At 30.9% G+C, this 22845-nt stretch overlaps 2 protein-coding genes across 3 annotated transcripts; one reads left to right on the forward strand and one right to left on the reverse strand.

Moving 5' to 3' along the window:
* Positions 1 to 703: 703 nt before the first annotated feature.
* On the reverse strand, positions 704 to 2339 carry LOC113859807. The gene is made up of 3 exons (XM_027492491.1): positions 1884 to 2339; positions 1545 to 1733; positions 704 to 1225 (listed from the first exon to the last, which is right to left on the reverse strand). Exons 1-3 carry the CDS (start codon positions 2337 to 2339, stop codon positions 704 to 706), a joined length of 1167 nt encoding a protein of 388 aa, XP_027348292.1.
* A 7535-nt stretch (positions 2340 to 9874) lies between these two features.
* LOC113858711 (uncharacterized protein PHLOEM PROTEIN 2-LIKE A4-like) lies at positions 9875 to 22635 on the forward strand. Of its 2 annotated transcripts, XR_003503417.1 has the most exons (5): positions 9875 to 10171; positions 11361 to 11479; positions 12215 to 12653; positions 15013 to 15018; positions 22621 to 22635. XR_003503417.1 is itself a non-coding variant. In XM_027491447.1 (3 exons), exons 1-3 carry the CDS (start codon positions 9878 to 9880, stop codon positions 12579 to 12581), a joined length of 780 nt encoding a protein of 259 aa, XP_027347248.1. In that variant the 5' UTR covers positions 9875 to 9877; the 3' UTR covers positions 12582 to 12848. The 2 variants fall into 2 exon arrangements, 1 of the variants encoding a protein (XP_027347248.1); XM_027491447.1 differs by lacking the exons at positions 15013 to 15018; positions 22621 to 22635 and having other exon boundaries at positions 12215 to 12848.
* The last annotated feature ends 210 nt before the right edge of the window (positions 22636 to 22845 follow it).

Raw genomic sequence — 22845 nt, forward strand, 5'->3', positions numbered from 1 at the left:
CACCTACATTCAAACACTGCTACTCGAAACTTTGTGTACTCTAATTCCCATATGTGTTTAATTACCCCAAAGTATGACATATTGGCATATATGGGGTTTCTATCCTTTGCAGTCGATATATGAAGCGATTCAGCAACAAGTGTCACTCCACTATTTTGCATAGTACTACTCTGTTCGTCATGCTCTTTTGTATAAAAGGTAAACCGTTCACCAAGTAAGAAGTATATGAAAATGCATCAACATAAGGACCTTTTGATAACCACCGAATCTTCTCTGTTTCAGGGGTGTTAGTCTCAAACACGTGTTCGTAAACATACTCTTGTAGCCATGGAATGAATCTTTGGTTATGTTCTTTTGTAATCCAATTCTCACCTCTGTTTGGATTCGCACACTTCAATATTTCTTTGTGCATTATTATAAAAGGTTCAATTTTAGGAGTGTTATGTAAGACATATAAGTGTGCTTGGTCTCGTTGTACTCTTTGAACCTCAATTTGTTGACAACTAGTGCTACCTTTTCCATCCATCTTTCCTATGTGACGGCATTTTGGAAGACCAATTGATTCTACATTTGACATGTACTCAGTACAAAATTCAACTGCTTCTTCAACTAAATATCGCTCAGCAATGCACCTCTCTGGTCGGCTTTTATTCTTTACATACCCTTTTAAAATCTTCATATATCGTTCAACGGGATACATCCATCACATATATGCGGGACCACACAATTTTGTCTCTTCAACCAATTGAATGGTCAAATGAACTATGATATCAAAGAACGAAGGTAGAAAATACATTTCAAGCTCACATAAAGTCTCAGATATGTGGTTTTGCAATGCTGGTAATTTTGCAGGATCAATAACTTTGCTACATATTGTCTTGAAGAAAAAACACAGCTTGGTTATTGCAACGTGGACCTTTTTTGGTAAAATAGACCGTATAGCGCAAGGAATCAAATTCTCCATTAAGATGTGACAATCATGAGACTTTAACCCTTTTAACTTGAGGTCCTTCAATGAAACAAGACTTTTGATGTTAGATGAATACCCCTCAGGAACCTTAACTGAATAAAGAGCTTCACAAAATGCACGTTTCTCATGTCTAGAAAGGGTGCATGCTGTTGGTGGTAAAAATGTGCGTTTTCCCTTCTTCACTGGTGCCAAATCAGATCTAATTCTCATCTTTACCAAGTCAAGCCTTGCATTGATACCATCCTTTTTTTTCCCCTTCAATGTTCAATAACGTACCGACAACACTTTCACATACATTTTTCTCAACATGCATAACATCAATAAAATGTCTTAAGTGTAACGATTTCAAATAGGGTAACTCAAAGAAAATTGACATCTTCTTCCAACCTCTACTTGAAATGTCTTTGGCAAATGGTTTCCCAAAAGTTGTTTTGATATCTTAAACCTCTTCAAAAAATTTTTCTCCACTTTTTGAATATGGACATCGTCGTTCATCACAACTTCCATTAAAGGCTTTCTTCATTTTTCTAAAAGGATGATTTCATGGCAACCACTTACGATACCCTATGAAAACATTCTTGTGACAGTGTTCAAGTCTGATATAATCTGTATTTTTGGAACATATTGGACATGCACATTGACCCTTTATGCTATAACCAGAAAGATTTCCATAAGCAGGAAAATCATTAATTGTACCATACAACATTGCCTTAAGTGTGAAATATTCATCTCTAAACCCATAATATACTTCAATGCCGTTTTCCTACAACCGCTTCAAATCTTCAATTAGAGGAGACAAGTAGACATTAGTGTCATTTCCAGGTTGTTTGGGACCAGAGATTAACAAAGAAAGCATCATATATTTTTGCTTCATGCAATACCATGGAGGCAAGTTATATATTAATAAAATCACAGGCCAGGTACTACGGGTACTACTTTGCATGCCATGAGGGTTCATTCCATCGGTTGCCAAAGCAAAGCGTATATTCCTTGTTTCTGCTGCAAAGTCTTCATATTCATCATCAAACTTTTTCCACTGAGGAGAATCTGCTGGATGCCTAAGCTTCTCATCTCTAATTCTGCCTTCAGCATGCCAAGTCATGTGTTTTGCATTTTCTGCAGTGCAAAATAAGCGCCTTAATCTCGGAATTACTGGAAAATACCACATGACCTTTGTAGGTGTAGATTTGTTCTTTATGTAACGTGACTCATTACACTTTGGACATTGACTTAGTGATGCATACTCTTTTCGAAACAAAATGCAATCATTAGGACAAACATGTATCTTCTCATGGGTCAATCCAATGGAAGCAAGTACTTGTTTAGCATCATATGTTCTCGTAGGTAGCATATTATCTTCTGGTAGCATCTCATTTAATAAATTAGTAACTCTGTGAAGCTTTTATCAGTCCATCCATTCATTGCTTTCAGGTTATAAAGCTTTAACACAGAACTTAATCTCGTGAACTTTTTGCATCCATTATACAATGGTTTTTCCGCATCATCTTTTAGCCTCTCAAACATCTTTGGACAATCTCTAAGATCTTTTTCAACAACATTTGGAATGTCTTCAACATTATCACTTTCATCTGTTTTTAATGTCTCTGAGAAATAGAGACTTGATCCCATGTGATGTGATGTACTTCCACCTTGTATCTCACCGTGCTTTGTCCAACAGGTATATTTTTCATCAATCCCATTGCACAATAGATGTTCTTCCAATTCTTCTGCATTTACTTGCATCATATTCAAACAACACCAACAAGGGCATGGAAAAAGGTTCAGATCAGTTGCATGCTTAATCGCAAATCTAATAAACTCCTTCACTCTATCTTCATATTCTTCACTCAAACGATCAGCAACCATCCAACTTCGGTCCATATTTGCTCTAACTACGGTTATGACAAACCAAATGTGAATGTCTTATTAAGTCTCACATGGTAGGGCCCTATCCCATTTGAAAACAAAGTTTTTCATACCTTAATTAACAATTGCTGCATAAATGTGTTATTTTATACTTCACAAAATTTTGACAGCATTTTGCATTAGTCTCTTAGTACACAACTTGAAATGAGATGATTTACCTCAATCAAGCACGCACCAAGAGACAATGACAAATGCATTGTACCAAACTTTTGTTAAGAATTAAATAAAACATTATAAAACAACATTTGCTAACCATTGAATGACTAACTTTGCTGACAAATTGTCCAACTTAGACAATTTAAGATCGAAAATAATGATTTATTCAATCATTATTTTGAACCACAAACGAGAAACTAAGGTTTCACTCAATTTCAGATTTCAAACCATAATTTCTAACAACATAACTTCAACAATAATCATGCATTCACAACATTACATAATTTCTAACAATATAATATCAACAATAATCATGTATTCAGAACATTCCATAAGCCATAACATTAAAAAGAGGAACAATCTTATTTCACCAGTCAAACTAAGCATGGGATTTCACTTCCTATATTCCAAGTCTAGTATGCAATTTGAGGCCAAGTTTGATGAACTTATTCGAGATCTAAAACTACATTATAAAATTATGTAAGACCACTAAATATGATAATGTTTTTTCACTACACTAAAATTATGTAAGACCACTAAACTGCATTATTAAATTATGTAAGCCCAGGTTAATTTATTCAGTAGACCACTTCTACTCCTATTCCAAAATCAAATGATCTCATTTTGTTGACGTTGATTTAATTGTAAATATCAATTTTCTATGTCATTGTCTTCTCTTGTACTCTTTATTAATTTATTATATTTTGGGCCAGTTCTCGTCCTAACTAAAACACAAATTTTACTAACTAAAAATTACAGAGAACCAAAATTAACAAATTACCTAAAAATTAACAAAAAAAAATTAACAATCGACTAACCTTGAAATAACGTTGGGTCGTAGTTATGTTGCAGAGAACCAAAATGGTAAACAAACACACAGAACCAAAAATGGCAGAGAGGACGTTTATGTAACTATTAACCTAAAAATAAAATGGCGTCAACGGTGGTGTTCTCTAAAGCAAAATCCTTAGCAAACATAGAAATTTGGAAATACAGAGTAGGCGTGAGGACAATGATGGCTAGATTTGGGGGTTAGGGTTTATTTTGAAATTACACTTTAGAGAGCGGTTAAGTCGTTAACCGCTCTCTAATATAATCTTTTAAAAGCGGTTGAACCAAAGAACGGCTCTGTAATCTTTATGAGAGCGATTCCACGTGTTAACCGCTATCTGAAAAGTGGAACTTATGAGAGCGGTTACCAAATAACCGCTCTCTAAGCTAGTTTAAGAGAGCGGTTTAATCTCAACTGCTCTGATAAGTGATTTTAGAGAGCGGTTCCTTTACAACCGCTCTCTAAATTGTGCATTAGAGAGCGGTTCGTATGCAACCGCTCTGAAAGGGTTAAATTGCAGAGCGGTTGAGCGTTAACCGCTCTCTTTATTTCTGATACAAAGCAGTTTTCACTAACCGCTATCTAGGATTGCAGTGCAAGAGCTCATTTTTGGCATAGTGATCAAGGGGGAGATGTACAACAAAGTCAAAACTTAGAGGAAGAAGGGAGACATGATGAGGGAGATTGGCCACAACCAATGCAAGAGGAGGACAATGTAGGATACCCATGATTAGAATTAGGATTTTATTGTAATGGATGGATATAAATAACTAAACATTTTCTATTATGTAATAGATTTTATTTTTAGTTTTCCAATGCTGAATTCTATACTTTTTCATTGATGGATTTTAATATTTATCTACAATCGTGTCTTATATTATAAACTGTTTTTGGTGGAAGATGTATGTTGATGAACTGATGTAATTCAGTGTATTTAACCCCCTTGCATGCTGTCTGTTTCTGCAAAATGTTTGCATTTTCATATTTATTCACTTAAGCTTATGAAATCGCTTAAGCGGATCTTGATACGCTGAGGAATTAAATTCTGGGCTCAAGCCCTGCTATCCTTTGCTTAAGCTAATTAATTTTCTCTTAAGCCATTTTATTGCTTGCTGTCTGTGTCTGCATAATTTTTGCAAATTTTGATATATTTGCTTAAGCACACATACTGGCTTAAGCGGATTTGTATTCGTTGAGAAATTCAAATCTGGGCTCAAGCCCTACTATTGTTCGCCTAAGCCAATTCATTTTCGCTTAAGCCATTTCGTATGCCTTAAGTAATGGCTCTCTACCTCAAATTCGCTTAATATTAATTAAAATCGTTGGTCAAGGCTTAAGCGAATCTATAATAGCTTAAGCGATTTACAATCCACTGAAGCGAAAAGAGTGATTGAAATGCATGTCTCTCTGGTTTATTTTCGCTTAAGTTTAATTGTTTTTGCTTGGAAGGGCTTAAGCTAAATGCAAATCGCTTAAGCAAAATTATGAGCTTAAGCGAGACATGATTCATGTTTCTTGTGGTTGGCTTGGGTGCGCTTTTAAGCCTTTTCACCATTCGTTTAAGCCTTTTTCTCCACTTAAGTGAATTTGCTCCAAATTTCGCTTAAGCAAAAAAATTTGCTTAAGCAAAAACGCACTGTGTCCTGCAGTTCCTGCCAAGACTGCAGAGAATTCAAATCCGGTAATATGCCATTAGAAAAAAGACGAAGTATGTTTTTATTACCTCACACGGAATAACACTAATGTACGATATGCTGTAATTATTTTGAGTACGTAACTTTGGTACTCATTTATTGTAATTTTGTAAGCTTTTGTCTATTGTTAATAAATATTATCATAATGGGACCATTAATCAAATAGGGTGTTCCTTGATAACCATCCCATCCCATCTCATTAATATTCTGGTAAATTACACTCCAACCTTCTCCATTCATACTTCTTGTTAAGGGAATTAAAATTTTCTTGTCTCGTTTTTTTCTTATAATCTTTTTATTATCAATCCTGACCCACTAATTAAAATTTGACATCTCCTTTAATTTATCCATGTCACATGTTTTCTTTCCTTATTGCTTTAACATTTCCTTTTCGTTAATTTCCATTCTCCTTGCCACCACTGAGCTACAAATCCCATGAATGGAATCAATCTCACTCGCTTCCATGAAGTGAAACTTGAACCATACGTGAATGAAAGTTGAAGAAAGCGACTCCTTAATGACGTTCCCGTATCATTATATTTTTCTCCTCCATTCCTTTTCTTAATTGTTTCTCTGATGACTTATAAGAAGCTCTCTCATTCACTAATTATTTTTGGTCCTTTTCTCTTCCCCACTATCGATTTTAATCCTCTGATGATGACTTTGGTTGGTTGCTCTTGTCTTCATATTTTGTTAAATTAACTCTGACTAGGGACGCATTATAAAAGCAAATAAGAGAGTGGACGAAAATCAAAGAAATTTTTAACATATATCCCCAAGTTATTGCATTACAAAAATGTATTCTTAAATTTAGATAAAATATAAAATACAATACATATATCAAAGAAAATGTATTTTGAACGTGAATTTATTTCAAGAAAGCATAAAGTAGCGTTAGAAAATTAAATGCACGTCTACTGATTATTGACGTAGCCATGTATTTACACCAACTTTGCACATCGATTCAATTTCATTCATTCTTTTTCCACACCCTATGATTCTCTCAGCTCCTTAAAATGAATAAACTCAAACTTCTATCCTAGACTGTTTCTGCTCTCTCCAATGAAAACATTGCACTCCCTACCCTGTCTCTCTAACATGTTACACAAGTCCTTCGTTCCAAAATCCTTTGAAATAGTAAGATATTATTCCTCGTTACTACACTTTATTCAGCTTGTCGAAAATTCTTAAGATTATATTTGAGAGTTATGTATTATTTAGGAAGAGAAAGGAAAGGATTAAAAGAAATTAATTATTATTTGGAGTTGCTTAATTAGGAGGAGAAAGTTTTAGAGTGTTTATAAACTCTCCTAACCCTTATTTTTTGTGTTCCTCCATTTTGGAGAGTTTTCTCTCTTTCACTCTCTAATACCTTTTCATGAATAAAATTCTATTTTTTTTTAAAAAGGGTATTAATTTTTTAAGTGATGATTTTAAAAAAAAAACTATAAAAAATAAAAATAGTAATTTTTAGAGAAAGAAAAATATTTATTTTTTATTTTTTGTAAAATAAAAAATATAAATAAAGGATATAAAATATAATATCATTTATATAATTAAACTCCTAATCATCCTTCTCTCTTAATATTAAACATTTAAACAAGAGAGGGGTTTAACCTCCTTCTCCCCACCCCTACAAACTCCAAACAAAGCCTAGAACACTTTATTCTAGAATATTGACATGTTGTAAGTTTGTTCTCTTTACTTATCTTTGATTGTTGTTGGCAAACACATTATAATTTCTTCTTTTATTTCAAAAAATTGTTCTTTATCTATGCCAATTCAAGATTTGAATTTACGCTTGTTTTGACAAGAATTGAACGTCTAGTTTTATTTTCACTTAAGCAAAATTGATTTGCTTTAACAAAAATGGAGAAAACAATAAAAAGTTGCGAATATTTTTTTTGTTTTAAGCGAATTTTACATCTTTTCCTTCCTAATCTTCTATTCTCCTTCTCGTCGATGCCTAAGCACTCTCTCTTAAACCCTCCTCCTACTATATTCACTCCTATATTCAACTCCTCTCTTCTTCCCCAACTCCCTATTTCCTTCACTTCATTTTCGTGTCCAACTTTTCTCTTCTTTTTCCTACCCTCACCTCGTCTCATACATTGCTCTCCTTTTTTTTCCACTCTCAACTCTTCTACCTTACTTTCCTTCCACCTTCACCCCTATACCACAAGCTCTCTCCAACTCCACCATCTTGAGTCCCCTCTTCCCCACACCTAGTCCCCTTCTCATCTCTCTCATGAGAAGCATGCAAAATTCGCTTAAGTTAAAAAAAGTTACTTAAAAAAATTATGTAAATCTCACGTATCAATCGAATACTCATTTTATAAAGTATCAAAATCTATTCAATTAAATGGTAGGCTACCTGCATATATCAAGTTTAAACACAATACTTTTTATAAAGGCTTAGACAATCTTTTTATAAATTAATTTTTAAGAGTTAATTAAACACTATTTTTTAATAAAAGGTATCATTTTTTTGTGACTTAAAAAGAAAAAAAAAGAGTTCAATTATAGAGTTGCAAAAAACATAATAAAAGATGAAAAGAGAAAGAGAGAAGGAATCAGAATAACATGGTTAGTAACTCACTTACGAGAACCGGATGCCTTGGAATAACATTTAACTTTTTGTAGGAAATATAAACAAATTAGCAAATTTTGGTATCCATTTTTGACACTTTGGCGTGAGGAATACAGTTTTATTTCCCTGCAGACATAAGTGATCAATAAATCAAGGCTGACACTTGTCCTACTTCCTTATAGTTTGGGGGCGCCATACGTGAAGTTCCTTAATAGCATATTTTGACAATGAAAATTAAGGTAAAAGCAAAAGGTTGTATTTTTTACTATTAATTATTAAGTTATTGCATTTTTTTTGTTTTTAAAATGTCGTTTTCACAATTTTTTAACATATATAACAAAAAGAAAACCATTTGATTTCGTTAAATTATATATAAAAACATTATTACAAAATAAAAATATAAAATATACTAAACACCCTCTAATAACCAAGATTTTAGCATTTTGTATCTCTTATTGGGTCTACACTGTGCTTCTGTCAACTTAAGAGCTATTTTATTTGTTGTTTATTTGTTTTCAATGTTTTGATGTAATTTTCTTTCGTATTTATAAGTAGACTTGGTGGTTTATTTTTGTTTTAAAAATGGAAAACAATCCAAGTCAAACTAATCACTTTTCATACATCGGGAATTATCAATAAGTTTCTATTTGTAGAGCCCATTAAAGACCATCTTATTCGATTAGATCTAACTGATCTTTCTTTTGTTTTTCTTCTATGAATCAAACAGCAATAAGTTTATCTAAAAGTATTAATAAAACCACATCGATATCAGTAAACATCAAATTAACTTAACGGTCTGTTAAGAAAATAAATTATAAGCTAGTGATACAGAAGTACGTAAATTATAGAAAATATATGTTATAATATAAGGTGGTTTTAGTTTGATGATCAGTTTTATAACGAAAATAAAAAATCAAATTAAAAATCAACAATTTTTTTTAATGTTAAAATGCTTAAATTACATTTCCCATTTTTTAGAGATACTTAATTTACTCTGTATCTCTTCGAGATGAATATATTGCATTTTAATTTATTTTAATATCAAAAAATATTTTTGAATATATTTTTCTCATTATCATTCTTTATTTAAAAATTTTATTATCAATTTGTGACTTCATAAGATAAAATAAACATTCTGGATGAAGTTTCAAAACCAATAGTAGAAATATTTGAGATTTTATTTTATTCTAAAGTTATAAATCAATAGTATATATGGTGCAAATGTTTAAAATTAGATGTCGCATTAAAAGTTGTAACATATATTTATTTCTTTAAAAAGGTGTTGTAACTTTTAGAATTAGAGAAGAGAATATAATTTGAATTTGAGAGAGTAGTATAATTTACTCTAAAATGAAATCGAATTAAACAAAGTCAATTTAAAGCTTTTTTCTTTTTCAGTTTGAACCACTAATGAATTCCTTTAAAGAAAGAGAGAAATAAAAAAACGAGAAAATAACAAAACGTTATAAGCAAAGTGAAGGAGATCGAAAAAGGGAAAAAGTAATAGTACAAAAGTGCAAAAGATAAGGTTAATAAATAAGATTTATTTCATTGTTATCTTATCGGATACATCGTCATTATCATAAAGCATCTCATATACTTTGGAATAAAAAAAAAAGAAAACGCAACAACAACGGCTAAGAACTTACTGAATGATCATTAAACGGTATTATATATAGACATTGGGAACATACAGTAGAGGAAGAGAAATGGGGGCTTCTCAATCAGAGTTAGAGCCACAATCACAATCACAACCACAACAGCAGCAACAGCCACACCCACATGAACCCACAAGAAGGGAATCTTGGTTGTTGTCTCCTCAAAGAAACGCAAAACCCAATGAAACTTCATCCATGATGCCAGTGAAACCTTTGAAAGGACTAACTTTACCTCACAACTGTGAAAATATATTGAAGGGTGCAGATTTTGATGATAAATCTTCGATCTGGGGAAAGCTGTCGGATAAGCTATATGCTGGGGTGTTCTTAGACAATAAAACAAAGGCAAGTTCAATATCACTCAGTTAAAGTTTCCTTTCTTCCTCTCATCACCCCTTCTCCCTAGCTAGGTTGACAACTCGACTTGTCCTTAATATTAGCTATCTATGGAAATCCTCATGTCTATAGGTACCCACTAGTTAATTCATATCTCATTTTATTAATATAATGGCTGAAAAGTGTTACGTTAAGATATTAATTGAAGAATTAAGTGTGTTTTGACATATATAGTTTATTTAAATGCTTATTTAATAAACTATTTTTAAATGATTACTTATGTGATAAAATTAATCATGAAACTTGTTGAAATAAAGAGAAATAATTTATTTTAATTGTTATCAAAATTTTTATTAGAATAATATTAAAAATAATTTATAGAAGTCATAAACTATTTTAATAAATTGTTCATAAATTCTTCTAAAGCAGGAACTTAGAATAATAAAATGAGAGTTACTCTGTTTTATTCGAATTTCAAACTCTATTACATAGGGTCTAAAACGTCAATTTTTATATGAATAAAAAAATGAAGCTCATATTTAACCTAAACCAGTGTTTTATATTTAAATATACTTAGTTAATTTAAACTCAATAAATAAAAATCTCAACTATAAATGAATTGAATAAAAAATTTAAAATTAAATTGAACTTAAATTTAGAGCTCAATCCCATGTCATAATAAGCATAATCAGGTCAACTTGGAACAGATTCATTTAATTAGAGTATTTTGTAAACTAATGTTAGTACACGATTATATACGAAATCTCTAGTTTGGATTTGATCATAGGAACAAGTAGAAGCTTTTATATATACTTGTATATATTTAACCATAAATTTAATTAGAATGCATTAGGTGTTATCTAGTCATATTTTATTATATTTATTATGCGTTTTAATCGGTTGACAAGTATAAATATTTTACATCGATAATATATTAAAATTAAATGCTTTAAACATTTAAAAAAAAAGACACCAATAAAATAAATATTTATACTTGTAAATAAAAAGTATACATATAAAAAACTAGTATGAAGATGCTAGAGAGTTGCTATATATACTAAATTTGGTTCTTAGTGATTACCTGCCTGTGGTATCCTCAATCGATTAATCCTGCTATCAGAGTTTAAGCTAATATTTCTATTTAAGATCTTACTGATTGATAATTTTTTAATGATTTATAGTTATAATTTGTATGTAGAAATATTGGGTAGAAAAGAAGTCCAACGGCAACTGTTTCATGCTGTATGCAAGATCACTCTCAATCACCTGGGCAGAAAATCATGGCTATTGGAAATGGGTCCAACAGAAAGAAGCAAGGTACACAACTATCACGAAAACTAGGGATTTCAGTCCCTTCCAAAACACAATTATATACTAACAAAAATTTGTTGTTACAAGTCTTTGTCCAATGCAAATTGATCAACAGATCAGATACACATTTTGGATTTATAGTAATGGTACGATGTGTGGAGGGTATACATATACATAAATTCTTTATACCAAAAATATATCGGTATATTAGTAATTAAAAATTTATTTGTTTATATAAGAAATTAATGTTTATTTTTAGTGCTATATATCATTAGTGAAAACCTATAGTATTTATACTAATAAATCAACTTTTATTAGAAAAAATTAGACGATGGAATTTGTTTTTTTTTTTATAATTTTTTTTGTTACTTAATTGCTTTACAAACTTAATAAATTAAATCCAAATGTGTGTGTGTATAATATTTATTTAGCTTTTCCTTGACCCATATAAGGTGTGAGACAAGCATTATTGTTGTAAAAAACATGTTCAAGGATACGTGAATTGTTCATATTGACCATATCAATTTATTATTGTTGTGGTATTAAATATCGACATTTCAATCCTATACTAGCTGCAATCAGTTTAAATTAAACTTGAGAAAATTTGTTCATCAGGTTAGATTTGTGATAGTCACTGTCAGGTTAATTATATACTATTTGTCTAATTAAACTAAGCACGCATTTATCTTGCACAGTTTCTAGTCCTAATTTGAGCAAGCTATGTATATATTTATGTTGCAGTGGCACAATGATAGAGATTGCTGAGCTGAAAAGGGTTTGCTGGCTAGAAGTGCATGGAAAATTTGACACTAGAAAGCTTTCACCAGGAATTCTATATCAAGTCTCATTTGTTGTAATGTTGAAAGATTGGGCTGAAGGGTGGGAAATTCCAATAAACTTTAGACTTGTCCTTCCTGGAGGAAAGAAACAGCAACATAACGAAATTTTAATGGAGAAATTCGGGGGTTGGATAGAGATTCCAGTTGGTGAGTTTGTGGCATCTGAAAATGATGGTGGCGAGATGGAGATTTCTATGTATGAATATGAAGGTGGTATGTGGAAGACGGGGCTTCTCATCAAAGGCATTGCCATCAAACCGAAACACTAACAAATATAAATTAATTAGCTATAATCTCTCTGCCACCTACACTCAAATCTTGTTCCCATCTCTTCATCTCTAGTCTCTAATCTCTAGATATAACTAAGAAAGTGAAAGGACGAAATAGCTAGAAAGAAAAGAGAGAGAAAGTAAAAAATGAAATAAATAAAGTGATCTTATGAGAAAAGAGTGATAACCTAGGTGAAAATATTGATAAGTGTATGCATATAATTATTGATTAAATAAATTAATATGGTATCACTGTAATGTTGTTCTCAATTATTGTTCATTTAGCATTATTACATGTTCATTTATTTATGTTTACCTATATTATGTGTGTAGGGTACAAATAATTTAAAGTACTTGTTAATCTATTTAGAAGCTCAAACTCACTCACATACATGTAAGTATAAGATCATAAATTTATTTTGAGTCATATCAATAATTTTATTTAATAAATCTTATAATTAAATTCCTAAATAAATTTTCAAGTCAAATAATATATTTTTTAAAAAATAGATAAAACCTTTAGAAGACCTATATCAAATAAATAAAATAAACTTAATCCTTGAATTATAAACAAGCCAGATTGGAATTTTATATGAAAGCTAACGTAAAAACTGACTTGCATAATCCCTAATCACGTGTATTGAGTTGAAGCAGATCCCATACAAGTGAGTGCTTCACATTCATTTGCTACGAGAATCGTACATTGATGTAAATATCCATTAGTTGTCTTTAAACTGAAGCCAATCGACTTACTTTTAGACTTGACAATTTTTATGCACGTTTATGAAATTATAACCCCAATTCAAACTCTCTGTAATTTATATGAAAGTGTTATAATGCATAAATTATTTTACCTTAATTCCTATTTATGTCTATAGAGAGGGGATGAAATTTATTTCTATTGATTTGTCTTTGTGAAAGTTTAAAATAATATTATTTTTATGTTTTTATTAATATATATATATATATATATATTGTATAATAAAAATAAAATATTTATATTAATTAAATAACTCAAAGGTTAAAGAAAGACTTACAAAGCATTTATTCTAATTGAGTAACTCAAACGACGTAGAGAGACTGACTAATAAAAGATATATAAGTATACTAAATAAATGATTGAATTCTTTAGTCTGTAAATAGGAATAGAGATAGTATAAGAGATATATGTTAGTAATATATTTTTTATTATTACTTAAAATTTATTAAAAATCACACAAATTATGTGAATTCTATTTTTAATAATAATAATAATAATAATAATAATAATAATAATAATAATAATAATAATTATTATTATTATTATTATTATTATTATAAGGTTACATTTATCATATAGTGGGTTGTGACACTTTATATGAAAATTTATTAGTATATAAATGAATTAATTTTTTTTAGCTCTTTTTATTATGATTACAATGTAATTATAGTATCTTATTAATATTTTATTCAAATTTAATTTCTAATTTTTAATTATTGTAATTAAATGGTTATTTTTTATATAAAATTATCAATTTTTTTATTTAAATAATTAAACTTTAGAACATAAAAAATTTATCAAATATGGAGGTGTCAATGATTATATGTTAGGGCTTAAAAGAGGCAAATATTTGGATTTTATTTTATATTCTAAGAAAAATATAATGTTATAATCAGTAAAAATTGAGTGAAAGAATATTTAAATTTATTTAATTAATTTAGTTTATAGAGATATTAAAGAGATAACAATATTTTTAAAGTTTTAAGAATAAGAAAATTAAGAAAGTTTCAATTGTAAAAAAGAAAATTGGTAAAGAAGAAAAGAAGATAATATAAAGATAAATTATAAAATATGGAAATTGTCTAAAATTTAAAGTTTAGAAATTGCATTTGTTAGGATCATCTAGAGAATGAAATAGAAACTTTGCATGAGATAATAAATATTTTGTAAAATAGAACACACTTTAAGAGTGACCAAATTTAATTTCCTTAGAAGGTTCATCGCTTCTAAGTGATCAAATTCTAAAATTACTTTATGATAATTTTTTAATCTAGCCAAGTAGAGACTCGTATAACACTGCCACAATTCATATAGTTCATTCTGCAACTACTATCTACATTAATTTTATAGTACTTGGAAGATGGGAGATTCCATAACATTTCTCAAAAAGATGCGAGTTTGATGACTAACTTGTCTAATTCAATAGAAAACAATCTTTCTTACACTGACTAATAAAATTTAAAACATGATAAATACTTCGTTTCTCCTAATAAAAAAGTATATTATTCCTCCAATGCCAAAGCTATCAAAGAACGGATAAATAGGAAATGCAATTGATGTTCCTAGCTCATATAGCAATCTAAGTAATAGTAGGTCATGGAAATTACAATAGAAAAATAACACTCCAAGCAAAACCAAATTTTTTTAGAGTAAAGACAATCAATATCTAAGATAATTGTTAATATCTTCAAGCCCATGAGAACACCTAAGGCAAGAGCTTGAGGAAGTAAATCTATGGTAATGTAGCAAAGTATTAGTGGACGAAGATCCATGACAAATAAGGCAAATAAAAAATCTAACTATTCATTACTAACAACTTCCAGACCCAATCAAGATCTAAAATTGTTAAAAAAGATGTCTTTGTGGAATAAGTCTCTTTTGTACCTCACTAATACCATTGGTGTGGACAACATACATGCCTAGTGAGGTACAAAAGAGACGTGAATAAAATAAACAAACATCAAAGAGACTTATAAACTTTGATGTGTTGCGGGATATAGGTGGTGAACTAGTCCAATTTCTCAACGTCATAAACAAACAACTCATTAACTTAGATATTTATATTTGAGATGTGAATAAAATAAACTAAATTAGCGATTAGGTCAAGTCTAGTTTAATTAGAATATCATATCAAAGAAGAAGCGAAATTTAGTTATAACATAAAACTATCTCTCAAAATGCTACATATCTTCATAATGTTATTCCAAATAGCAAAGTTTTTTGAGTTTTAGTTGAATAATTAATAGTGGATTGTGTTTCATATATTTAGCATTTATGATTTAAATATATGATTTGAGTTTCTCCTATAAAATATTCCACACTAATCTACTTATAAAGGAGATATTAATCATTTGCATATCACGAACATCTAAGCCACCGTGTTTCTTAGGGGAAGTAATTTGATCCCATCCAACAAGATGAATGTCACAGTTTAAATTATTAGAAGACAAAATAAAATCTTTAACAACCTTATTGATACCATGACAAACAAATTGAGATAACCACCAAATTTGCATGGGATAAGTAGGAATAAAAGTTAATATAAAAATTGTCAAGCAAAGTTTACTAGCTTCATTAAGTATTTTGCCTTTCTAAGTTGTCACCCTTTGTGAATTTTCTTAAGTAAATGAGCAAAAGTTATTTATTTAGTCTACCTTTGGTCAATGGAAAGTCACGATAGGTTCTCAGATGTGAAACAAAACAAATGAAAGTGAAACCATGATAGTATCATGCTTTTGGCGATGGACCCCCTTCAAACACATTGCCTTAGGCTTGTCACACAACATTTAAACTTTAATCCAGTAATGTAGAGTATTCTTTTAAACTAGATATCTCTGATGCAAGTCTAATCATTTTAGAAGTAAGTTGTTGGTATCGTTGTGTGGTAGTAAGTTTAGGATCTCCTTCAATCTCTTTTCCTTTAACATTGTGTATAATGCTAGAATGACCTTTTCTTATCCATCTGTTAAGAATATATTTTTTAGAAATAGCCTTGACATCATTTGTTTCAAAGACCTTTAGTGTATGAGAACAAAGTATACCAAATGTTTCAAATTTTTTACAGTTGCAAAATATACTTTAAGACATGATCAAATGATATTTTTCATGATTTCCTTGATTGATTGTAGTGATGACATATTCAAAGATAGGAGGAGATTCAATCCTCTCTGAGATGCAACATGCCAAGAATGAAGTAAATTCTTATTAGAAAAGGGTAAATATAGCATGAGCGTAAATTTTTTCCATTTGTATCAAGATGAGAGACATCTCATATCTCAACATTGGTAGCTTATGATGGGACTCATACTCACAAATTGGTTCATTGTAACACTTATCTTTAACTACACGTTCAAAGTGTGCAAAGAATTTTTAGTACTAACACCAATTTTATAGAAGCTTTGAAATCAGAATTTAAATTTTTTACTTAATTAAGTACTTCGCATCCTAAGGGTGACAACTTCTTTCATGTAATATGATGCTCTTTTTCCTTTATGGCATAAAGTGAGTTCATCCAATTATTGTCATGGACATTGTACTCTTAAATGATGTTGGTCCAAGCTTCCTTAAAGTCCATTAAGGTATCAAACTTATACATGCAATTGTTGAAGTCTCTTAAAACATGACTTCCACCTTTCATCCAATTACCAAGGTATTTGATCCTATTTTGCATCAAATGCTATGTGCACAAGGTATGATGTGTCTCAGGCATGACTTCCAAAAAGGCCTTAGTCATGGCTTGATCTTGGTCAATAAACATAGTTAATGATTTTTTGCGATTATATGCTTCTAAGAATGTCTCAAACAACCATTTAAATGAATTAGCTGTTTCATTATACACCAAAACTCCACCAAATATCACAATACTTCTATAATGGTTAAAACTTGTGAACAATGCAAGAGATCTATTAGCATGATTAGTGCAATATATAGTGTCCAAAGAAATTACATTACCAAAATATGCATAGTCTAAAACCATCTTTGCATCAGCCCAAAACACATTTGTAATTTGTTCATTAGCATCCATTTGGTATCCATGAAAAAATGATGGATTCTCTAACAACTATTGCTAAAAATATTGCATCACACAACCAACTTCTTGATAAACCATACTTTGTCTTCTTGCCTTTAAGTAACTCTTTGCATCCAATCTAGTATATCTGACATTAGCTCTATGGTCCGCAAGTGTGCTTTGGAGTTCAAATGAGGACTTCAATTGCAAACTAAATTCTTGAGTCATCTCAATCTTATAAGCTTGAACTTCACTTATCTTACAAACTCATGAACTATAAATTTTCCATTCTTCTCCAAAGATCAGCTTTATGTTTAGCAACTTGACAATTTTCCATTCCTTCATTTAGATAGAACAAATAAAGAAGACACTATTGTTAAAATGAAAAATGATACCTGACAAAGGAGATGGTTGTACGCTGAAATAATCTTAGTTTAACAATGCTAATGAGCTCCAAGCTAGTGTATCTTGATGAAAATTTGTTTTGTTTAATTCTTTGATTTGTACTATTTAAGTATATTTTGTAGAGAGAGGGTTTGATGGGTTATATGAAGCTTTTCTTCAAGCTTACGCCATATATATGAAGGATTTGCGCCAAAATAACAAATAACACACTTAAAAAAACTACTTTGCTTAAGCGAAAGATGGAAATTTTAAGCGAACAAATAATGGTTAAGCATTTTACCTCTTAAGCTAACAAAAACGCTTAAGTGTGTCACCGCTTAAGCGAACTAACTATAGGTTAAGCGGGTGACCATAAACCTTTACCTCTAGAAATTTAAAATATCGCTTAAGCAATTGTATTGATGCAACATAAATTTAAAGAACAAATATCATTTCATTTCTTTTCACCTCTAACATTTGAAATTCCCAAAAACTCTAAAGAAAATCTTATACATTAGTTCTGAACCTCTCCCTCATTGTAGCATTCCTCTCCATCATCAAAGTCACACTAATTACTAGGTACTCACTCTTTATTTAGATTATTATTCTGCTTAATTTTAGGTTAGGAATGCTAAGTAGGGTTACTGTTAGGGATTAATATTGAAGGGTTTAGGTTTAAAATGTTAATATGGCATAACGCAAGAATGTAAATGGTGTGGCCCTTATGATTATGCATTTCTAACCTCCATTTTGGTGATGTATTTTGTGAAATCCTTGTCTCTATAAGAAAAACGTTTAAGCATGTTGATTTTGCTTAAGTGAATATATTTCTAAGTATTTGTCTTTGTTTATTTACATAAATGGCTCCAAACAAATCTATTTCCTAAAGAAAGAAGTAACATTCAAATGTTGAAGAGACTTCAGAATATCTACAAGACAGAGGGACCCAGGAAGATTAACCTCTGACACAAACCAACCCCACTCAGCAACTCACTTTTGACATATACAGGTTCTTCAGTCAAGGGAAATTTCAAAGATATTTAGAATTACCCCGAAGGGAACTTCTGTCTGAAAGGAAAGTTATTTTGGAAGAAAAAAAATTTACTGAATTTACTGAAGAAATCAACAGGAAAAAATGGAATTTATTGGCTAACCAACCGAATACAATTGATGAAGACATAGTGAAAGAGTTTTATGCTAATGCATGGCCCTTGCACCTAGACAAATCTAAGAAGAAGTCTTGGATTAGAAGGATACTTATCTCGTATAATAGGGATGCCATCAATGCATTGCTAGAGAACCCCCTCACTTTACAAGAAGGGGAGTTGTGCCACTACCAGCAGAGCAGGCGTCATACCACAGGATTTATAGATATAGATGTAGTAAAGTCCTTATGCACTTCAAACAAATTGTATAAAATGAATTATCAAGGAAAGTCAATGAGGTTTAAGAAAGGGAGTTTGAAGACATTGGCTCAAATATGAACATCATTTTTGTTTGCAAACATTGCTCCAACCACTCACACATTAGATCTTCGCATCCCTCGGGCTTACTTCGTCTTCAGCATTATGGAGAGGATCACAATTGACATTGCAACTGTGATTTCTAAAAAGATTCATAGTTTGTTATGTCCACCAGCTCCTATACTGCATCTGCAACAAAGCTCTTGGGCTTCCTAGCCTTAATCACCACTTTATGATCTACCCAAGGTGTTCAGATATTAAAAAATCCATAAACAACTATTGCATCAACCTATTAGACCAGCCACAACCACAAACAGCTTTTGATACTTTTTCATGAGTACCACCATTCATCCCCAACATGACACCCATATAATGCCACATCACATAACATTTGAACCAAATAGAGCAACAAATGGAGGCCAATAATTGGGCATAAACACATTACACTACTAGACAGTGGCAAACCATCGAGCCTATATCATCCTCAATGAATCTTTCTGTTGCTTTACCCTACACTGGCATGCAGGAGAGGCTTCAACATTTCCACGGCCTACCTAGAGAATTTTACAACTGTAGTATTGATAGATGATGCCGAGTCGCTATCAAAACAACTAAGTTTTTTAAAGGTTTTGTAGTATAGAGTCAAGCTTAGGTCGATTCACAGAGACACATTTTCAGTCAAATTCAATTTTAGGTTTTGTATTAAAGAATGCAAATAAAATTAATTAAACAAAATTACAGACAAAATTAAAGTGAGTAAAAATGAATTAAGAAACATCAATCCATAAAATACCAATTGCGTGCAACTCTGACTATCACAGTATCTAAAGATTTAAATCCGCGTTTGAACAATCACCCAATTCAATTATTAATTCAATCGAATATCCTAATTGAATAGAGTTACGAATTAAATCAAATAATCATTTAACCTAATCTGCATTAATTATCAAATCAAAGCATCAATTAAGTCCTAATTTGAATTCTAACAATAGAAAAGTCAATTACGATTGCAATACATAATTTTGAGATTGAGAGAAAAGAAAACAAACTCAAAGCAATTTAGCGCAAAACTCAAGTCAAAATTACGGTATTTGGATTCTACAGATTGAACTAGAGGTTTAACCTTCTATCGAAATGCCTACTTCACGTAGGAATGGAAAAAAAATAAGAGAGTTCGATAGAAAGTAAAAATAAATATTCTTATTTTGGCCAAGTCTCAAAATCTCAAAGTGTCTAATCACTCTCCCTTAATTCAGAATCTTATTAATCTATTTATAGGTTCTGATTAGGATAAATTAAGTGGCCAAAATGCAAGCTTCAATAATACGTAAGAGCCCAAATACAATTATTAAATAATAAGGGTCGAAATGTAATTCTGCAACAATATTCAGCAAATCTGCCTCAACTTAAAAAAATCATAAAAAATTGAAAATAACTCCAAATTTAGCGATCTATATATTCATTTTGAAGCCTTGAATGTGTAGAATCCAATGCACTCGAATCAATAAAAAATGATATTTGTAGAAAAAGTTATAGCCAAAAGAGTAGTCAGAGATCAGAATAACTGAAAATACGAAATTAAAGCATTTATTTGTAATAAGTGCAATTTATTCAAATAACTAGAAAATGATAAAAAATTTAAAAATAAAGTATACGAAAGTATTTATTAATCAAAATAAAACTATAAATATAAACGTAAAATATGTCACATCAAATTCTTCCACACTTAAGATTTTGCCCTCTTAGGCAAATAATCAAACCATAAGGGACTTAAAACAAATTAGGCTATGTACAAAACCCATCAAGTTTAAATATCATCGCTAGAATGGAAATCAATTCTCACACTTCAAATTGATAAATGAACTTATCAAATCAAGTGAATGAATCATAAGAGATAGAATCCTCACACGATATACTCTCAATCACTCAAGTGTATAAGGTAAAGTGTGTCACTCAAAATGCACAGCATGAAACATGATCATCCATAAGCTTGCCAAATGCCTACTTCTTCATTAGAATTCACACATACACACAAAAATCAATAGGACTTTTTCTAGGTTATAAATGGGCATAGTGAAGGTGGAAAAATTACAAAGGTAATCAAGCTAAAATCAAAGAGAATATAAGAACAATGAGAAATAAATTCAAAGAAAGTAAGCATGAAAGTAAATCTCTTAAAAAAAGATATAATGTAATACAATCTAAAAATAATTCTCTTTTACTTTTGCTAGTCATCCAATGCTCTTTTTCCTTTTTATTGCTTACTTTTTCTTCTTTTTTCCCCCGCCCTTTGTTTCTCCTCTTTTTCTTTTTTTTTTCTTTTTTAAAGAGTTGATTTTTCTTTTCTCTTGCATTTTCTAAGGTAATCCCTCCCACACTTATTTCTATGATCATTTCTAAAACAATTCCAAAATTCTTGTATCCCCTAAGGCTAGGTTATATTATTGTTTTACGCCTTTGGCTTGAAATGAGTTAGAATCATAAGAAATAGGTCAATTAGCTCAATGAGGCTTAAATAATGGAAATAATACAAAGTTGGCTTTTTGGTTAGTATTTTGCAAGAAAGAAATGATGCCTCTATCATGTTAACGCAAGCATATAAAAATATAGTCTCAAAAAGGCTCAAGACAAGTTCTAGTGTCACACAATAAAGGAAAATAAAATGACATGACATTGTCATCTATATGGCTCAAAACCTCACGAGGTATATATTTTATCACAAATAATCAAACACATAAGATGTCTAAGTCCACCTATCAAACCGAAGAATGATTCAATCAATCCATCAAAGCCATAAAATAATCACTTAATTAGACTATGTACACACCAAAAACATAGTACTCTCACCCACTTAAAATTAACATTGTCCTCAATGGAAAACACAATAAGCATAAAGACAATTCAAACAATCCAATAATTGAGAGAGAGGTAAGAAAACTTCTTATAAATCGCGGTAGGTAGCCAATTCAAAAGTGGTCTCCTCTTGTTCATGTTCCTCCAAGCCCTTATGAAAAACCTTGAGCCGATGTCCATTAACCTTGAAGCTCCTTTGTGATCCCATATCTTGAAGTTCAATAACACCATAAGAAAAAACATTTATAACAAGAAAGGGACCATCCCACCTAGATCTTAGTTTACCAAGCATCAACTTAAGTCTAGAATTATATAAAAGGACTTTGTCACCAATGTGGAACTCTTTACGCCCTATTAGCTTATCATGAAAAGCCTTGGTGCGCTCTTTGTAGATGTTAGAGTTCTCATATTCTTCTCTACGAATCTCCTCCAACTCTTATAATTGAAGCTTCCTATGCAAGCTAGTTATTTTTATATCTAAGTTACATTGCTTGATAGCCCAGAATACCATATGCTCCACTTCTACTGGTAGATGACATGCCTTGCCAAAAACAACCCGATCATGAGACATTTCTATGGGTGTTTTGTAGTCAATTTTTTAAGCCTACAGAGCTTCCTCCAAGCGTAGACTCCAATCCTTTCTGTTGGGTTAGACAATCTTCTCCAGAATTTGCTTAATTTCCCAATTGGAGATCTCCGGTTGTTCGTTTGTCTAAGGGTTGTATAGTGTGAAAACTTTATGCATAACCCCAAACTTCTGAAGTAAGGTAGCCATTGTGTGATTGCAAAAGTGTG

The sequence above is a fragment of the Abrus precatorius genome, unplaced genomic scaffold (assembly GCF_003935025.1).
Source record: "Abrus precatorius isolate BTA unplaced genomic scaffold, Abrus_2018 Scaffold2, whole genome shotgun sequence".
NCBI lineage: Eukaryota > Viridiplantae > Streptophyta > Magnoliopsida > Fabales > Fabaceae > Abrus > Abrus precatorius.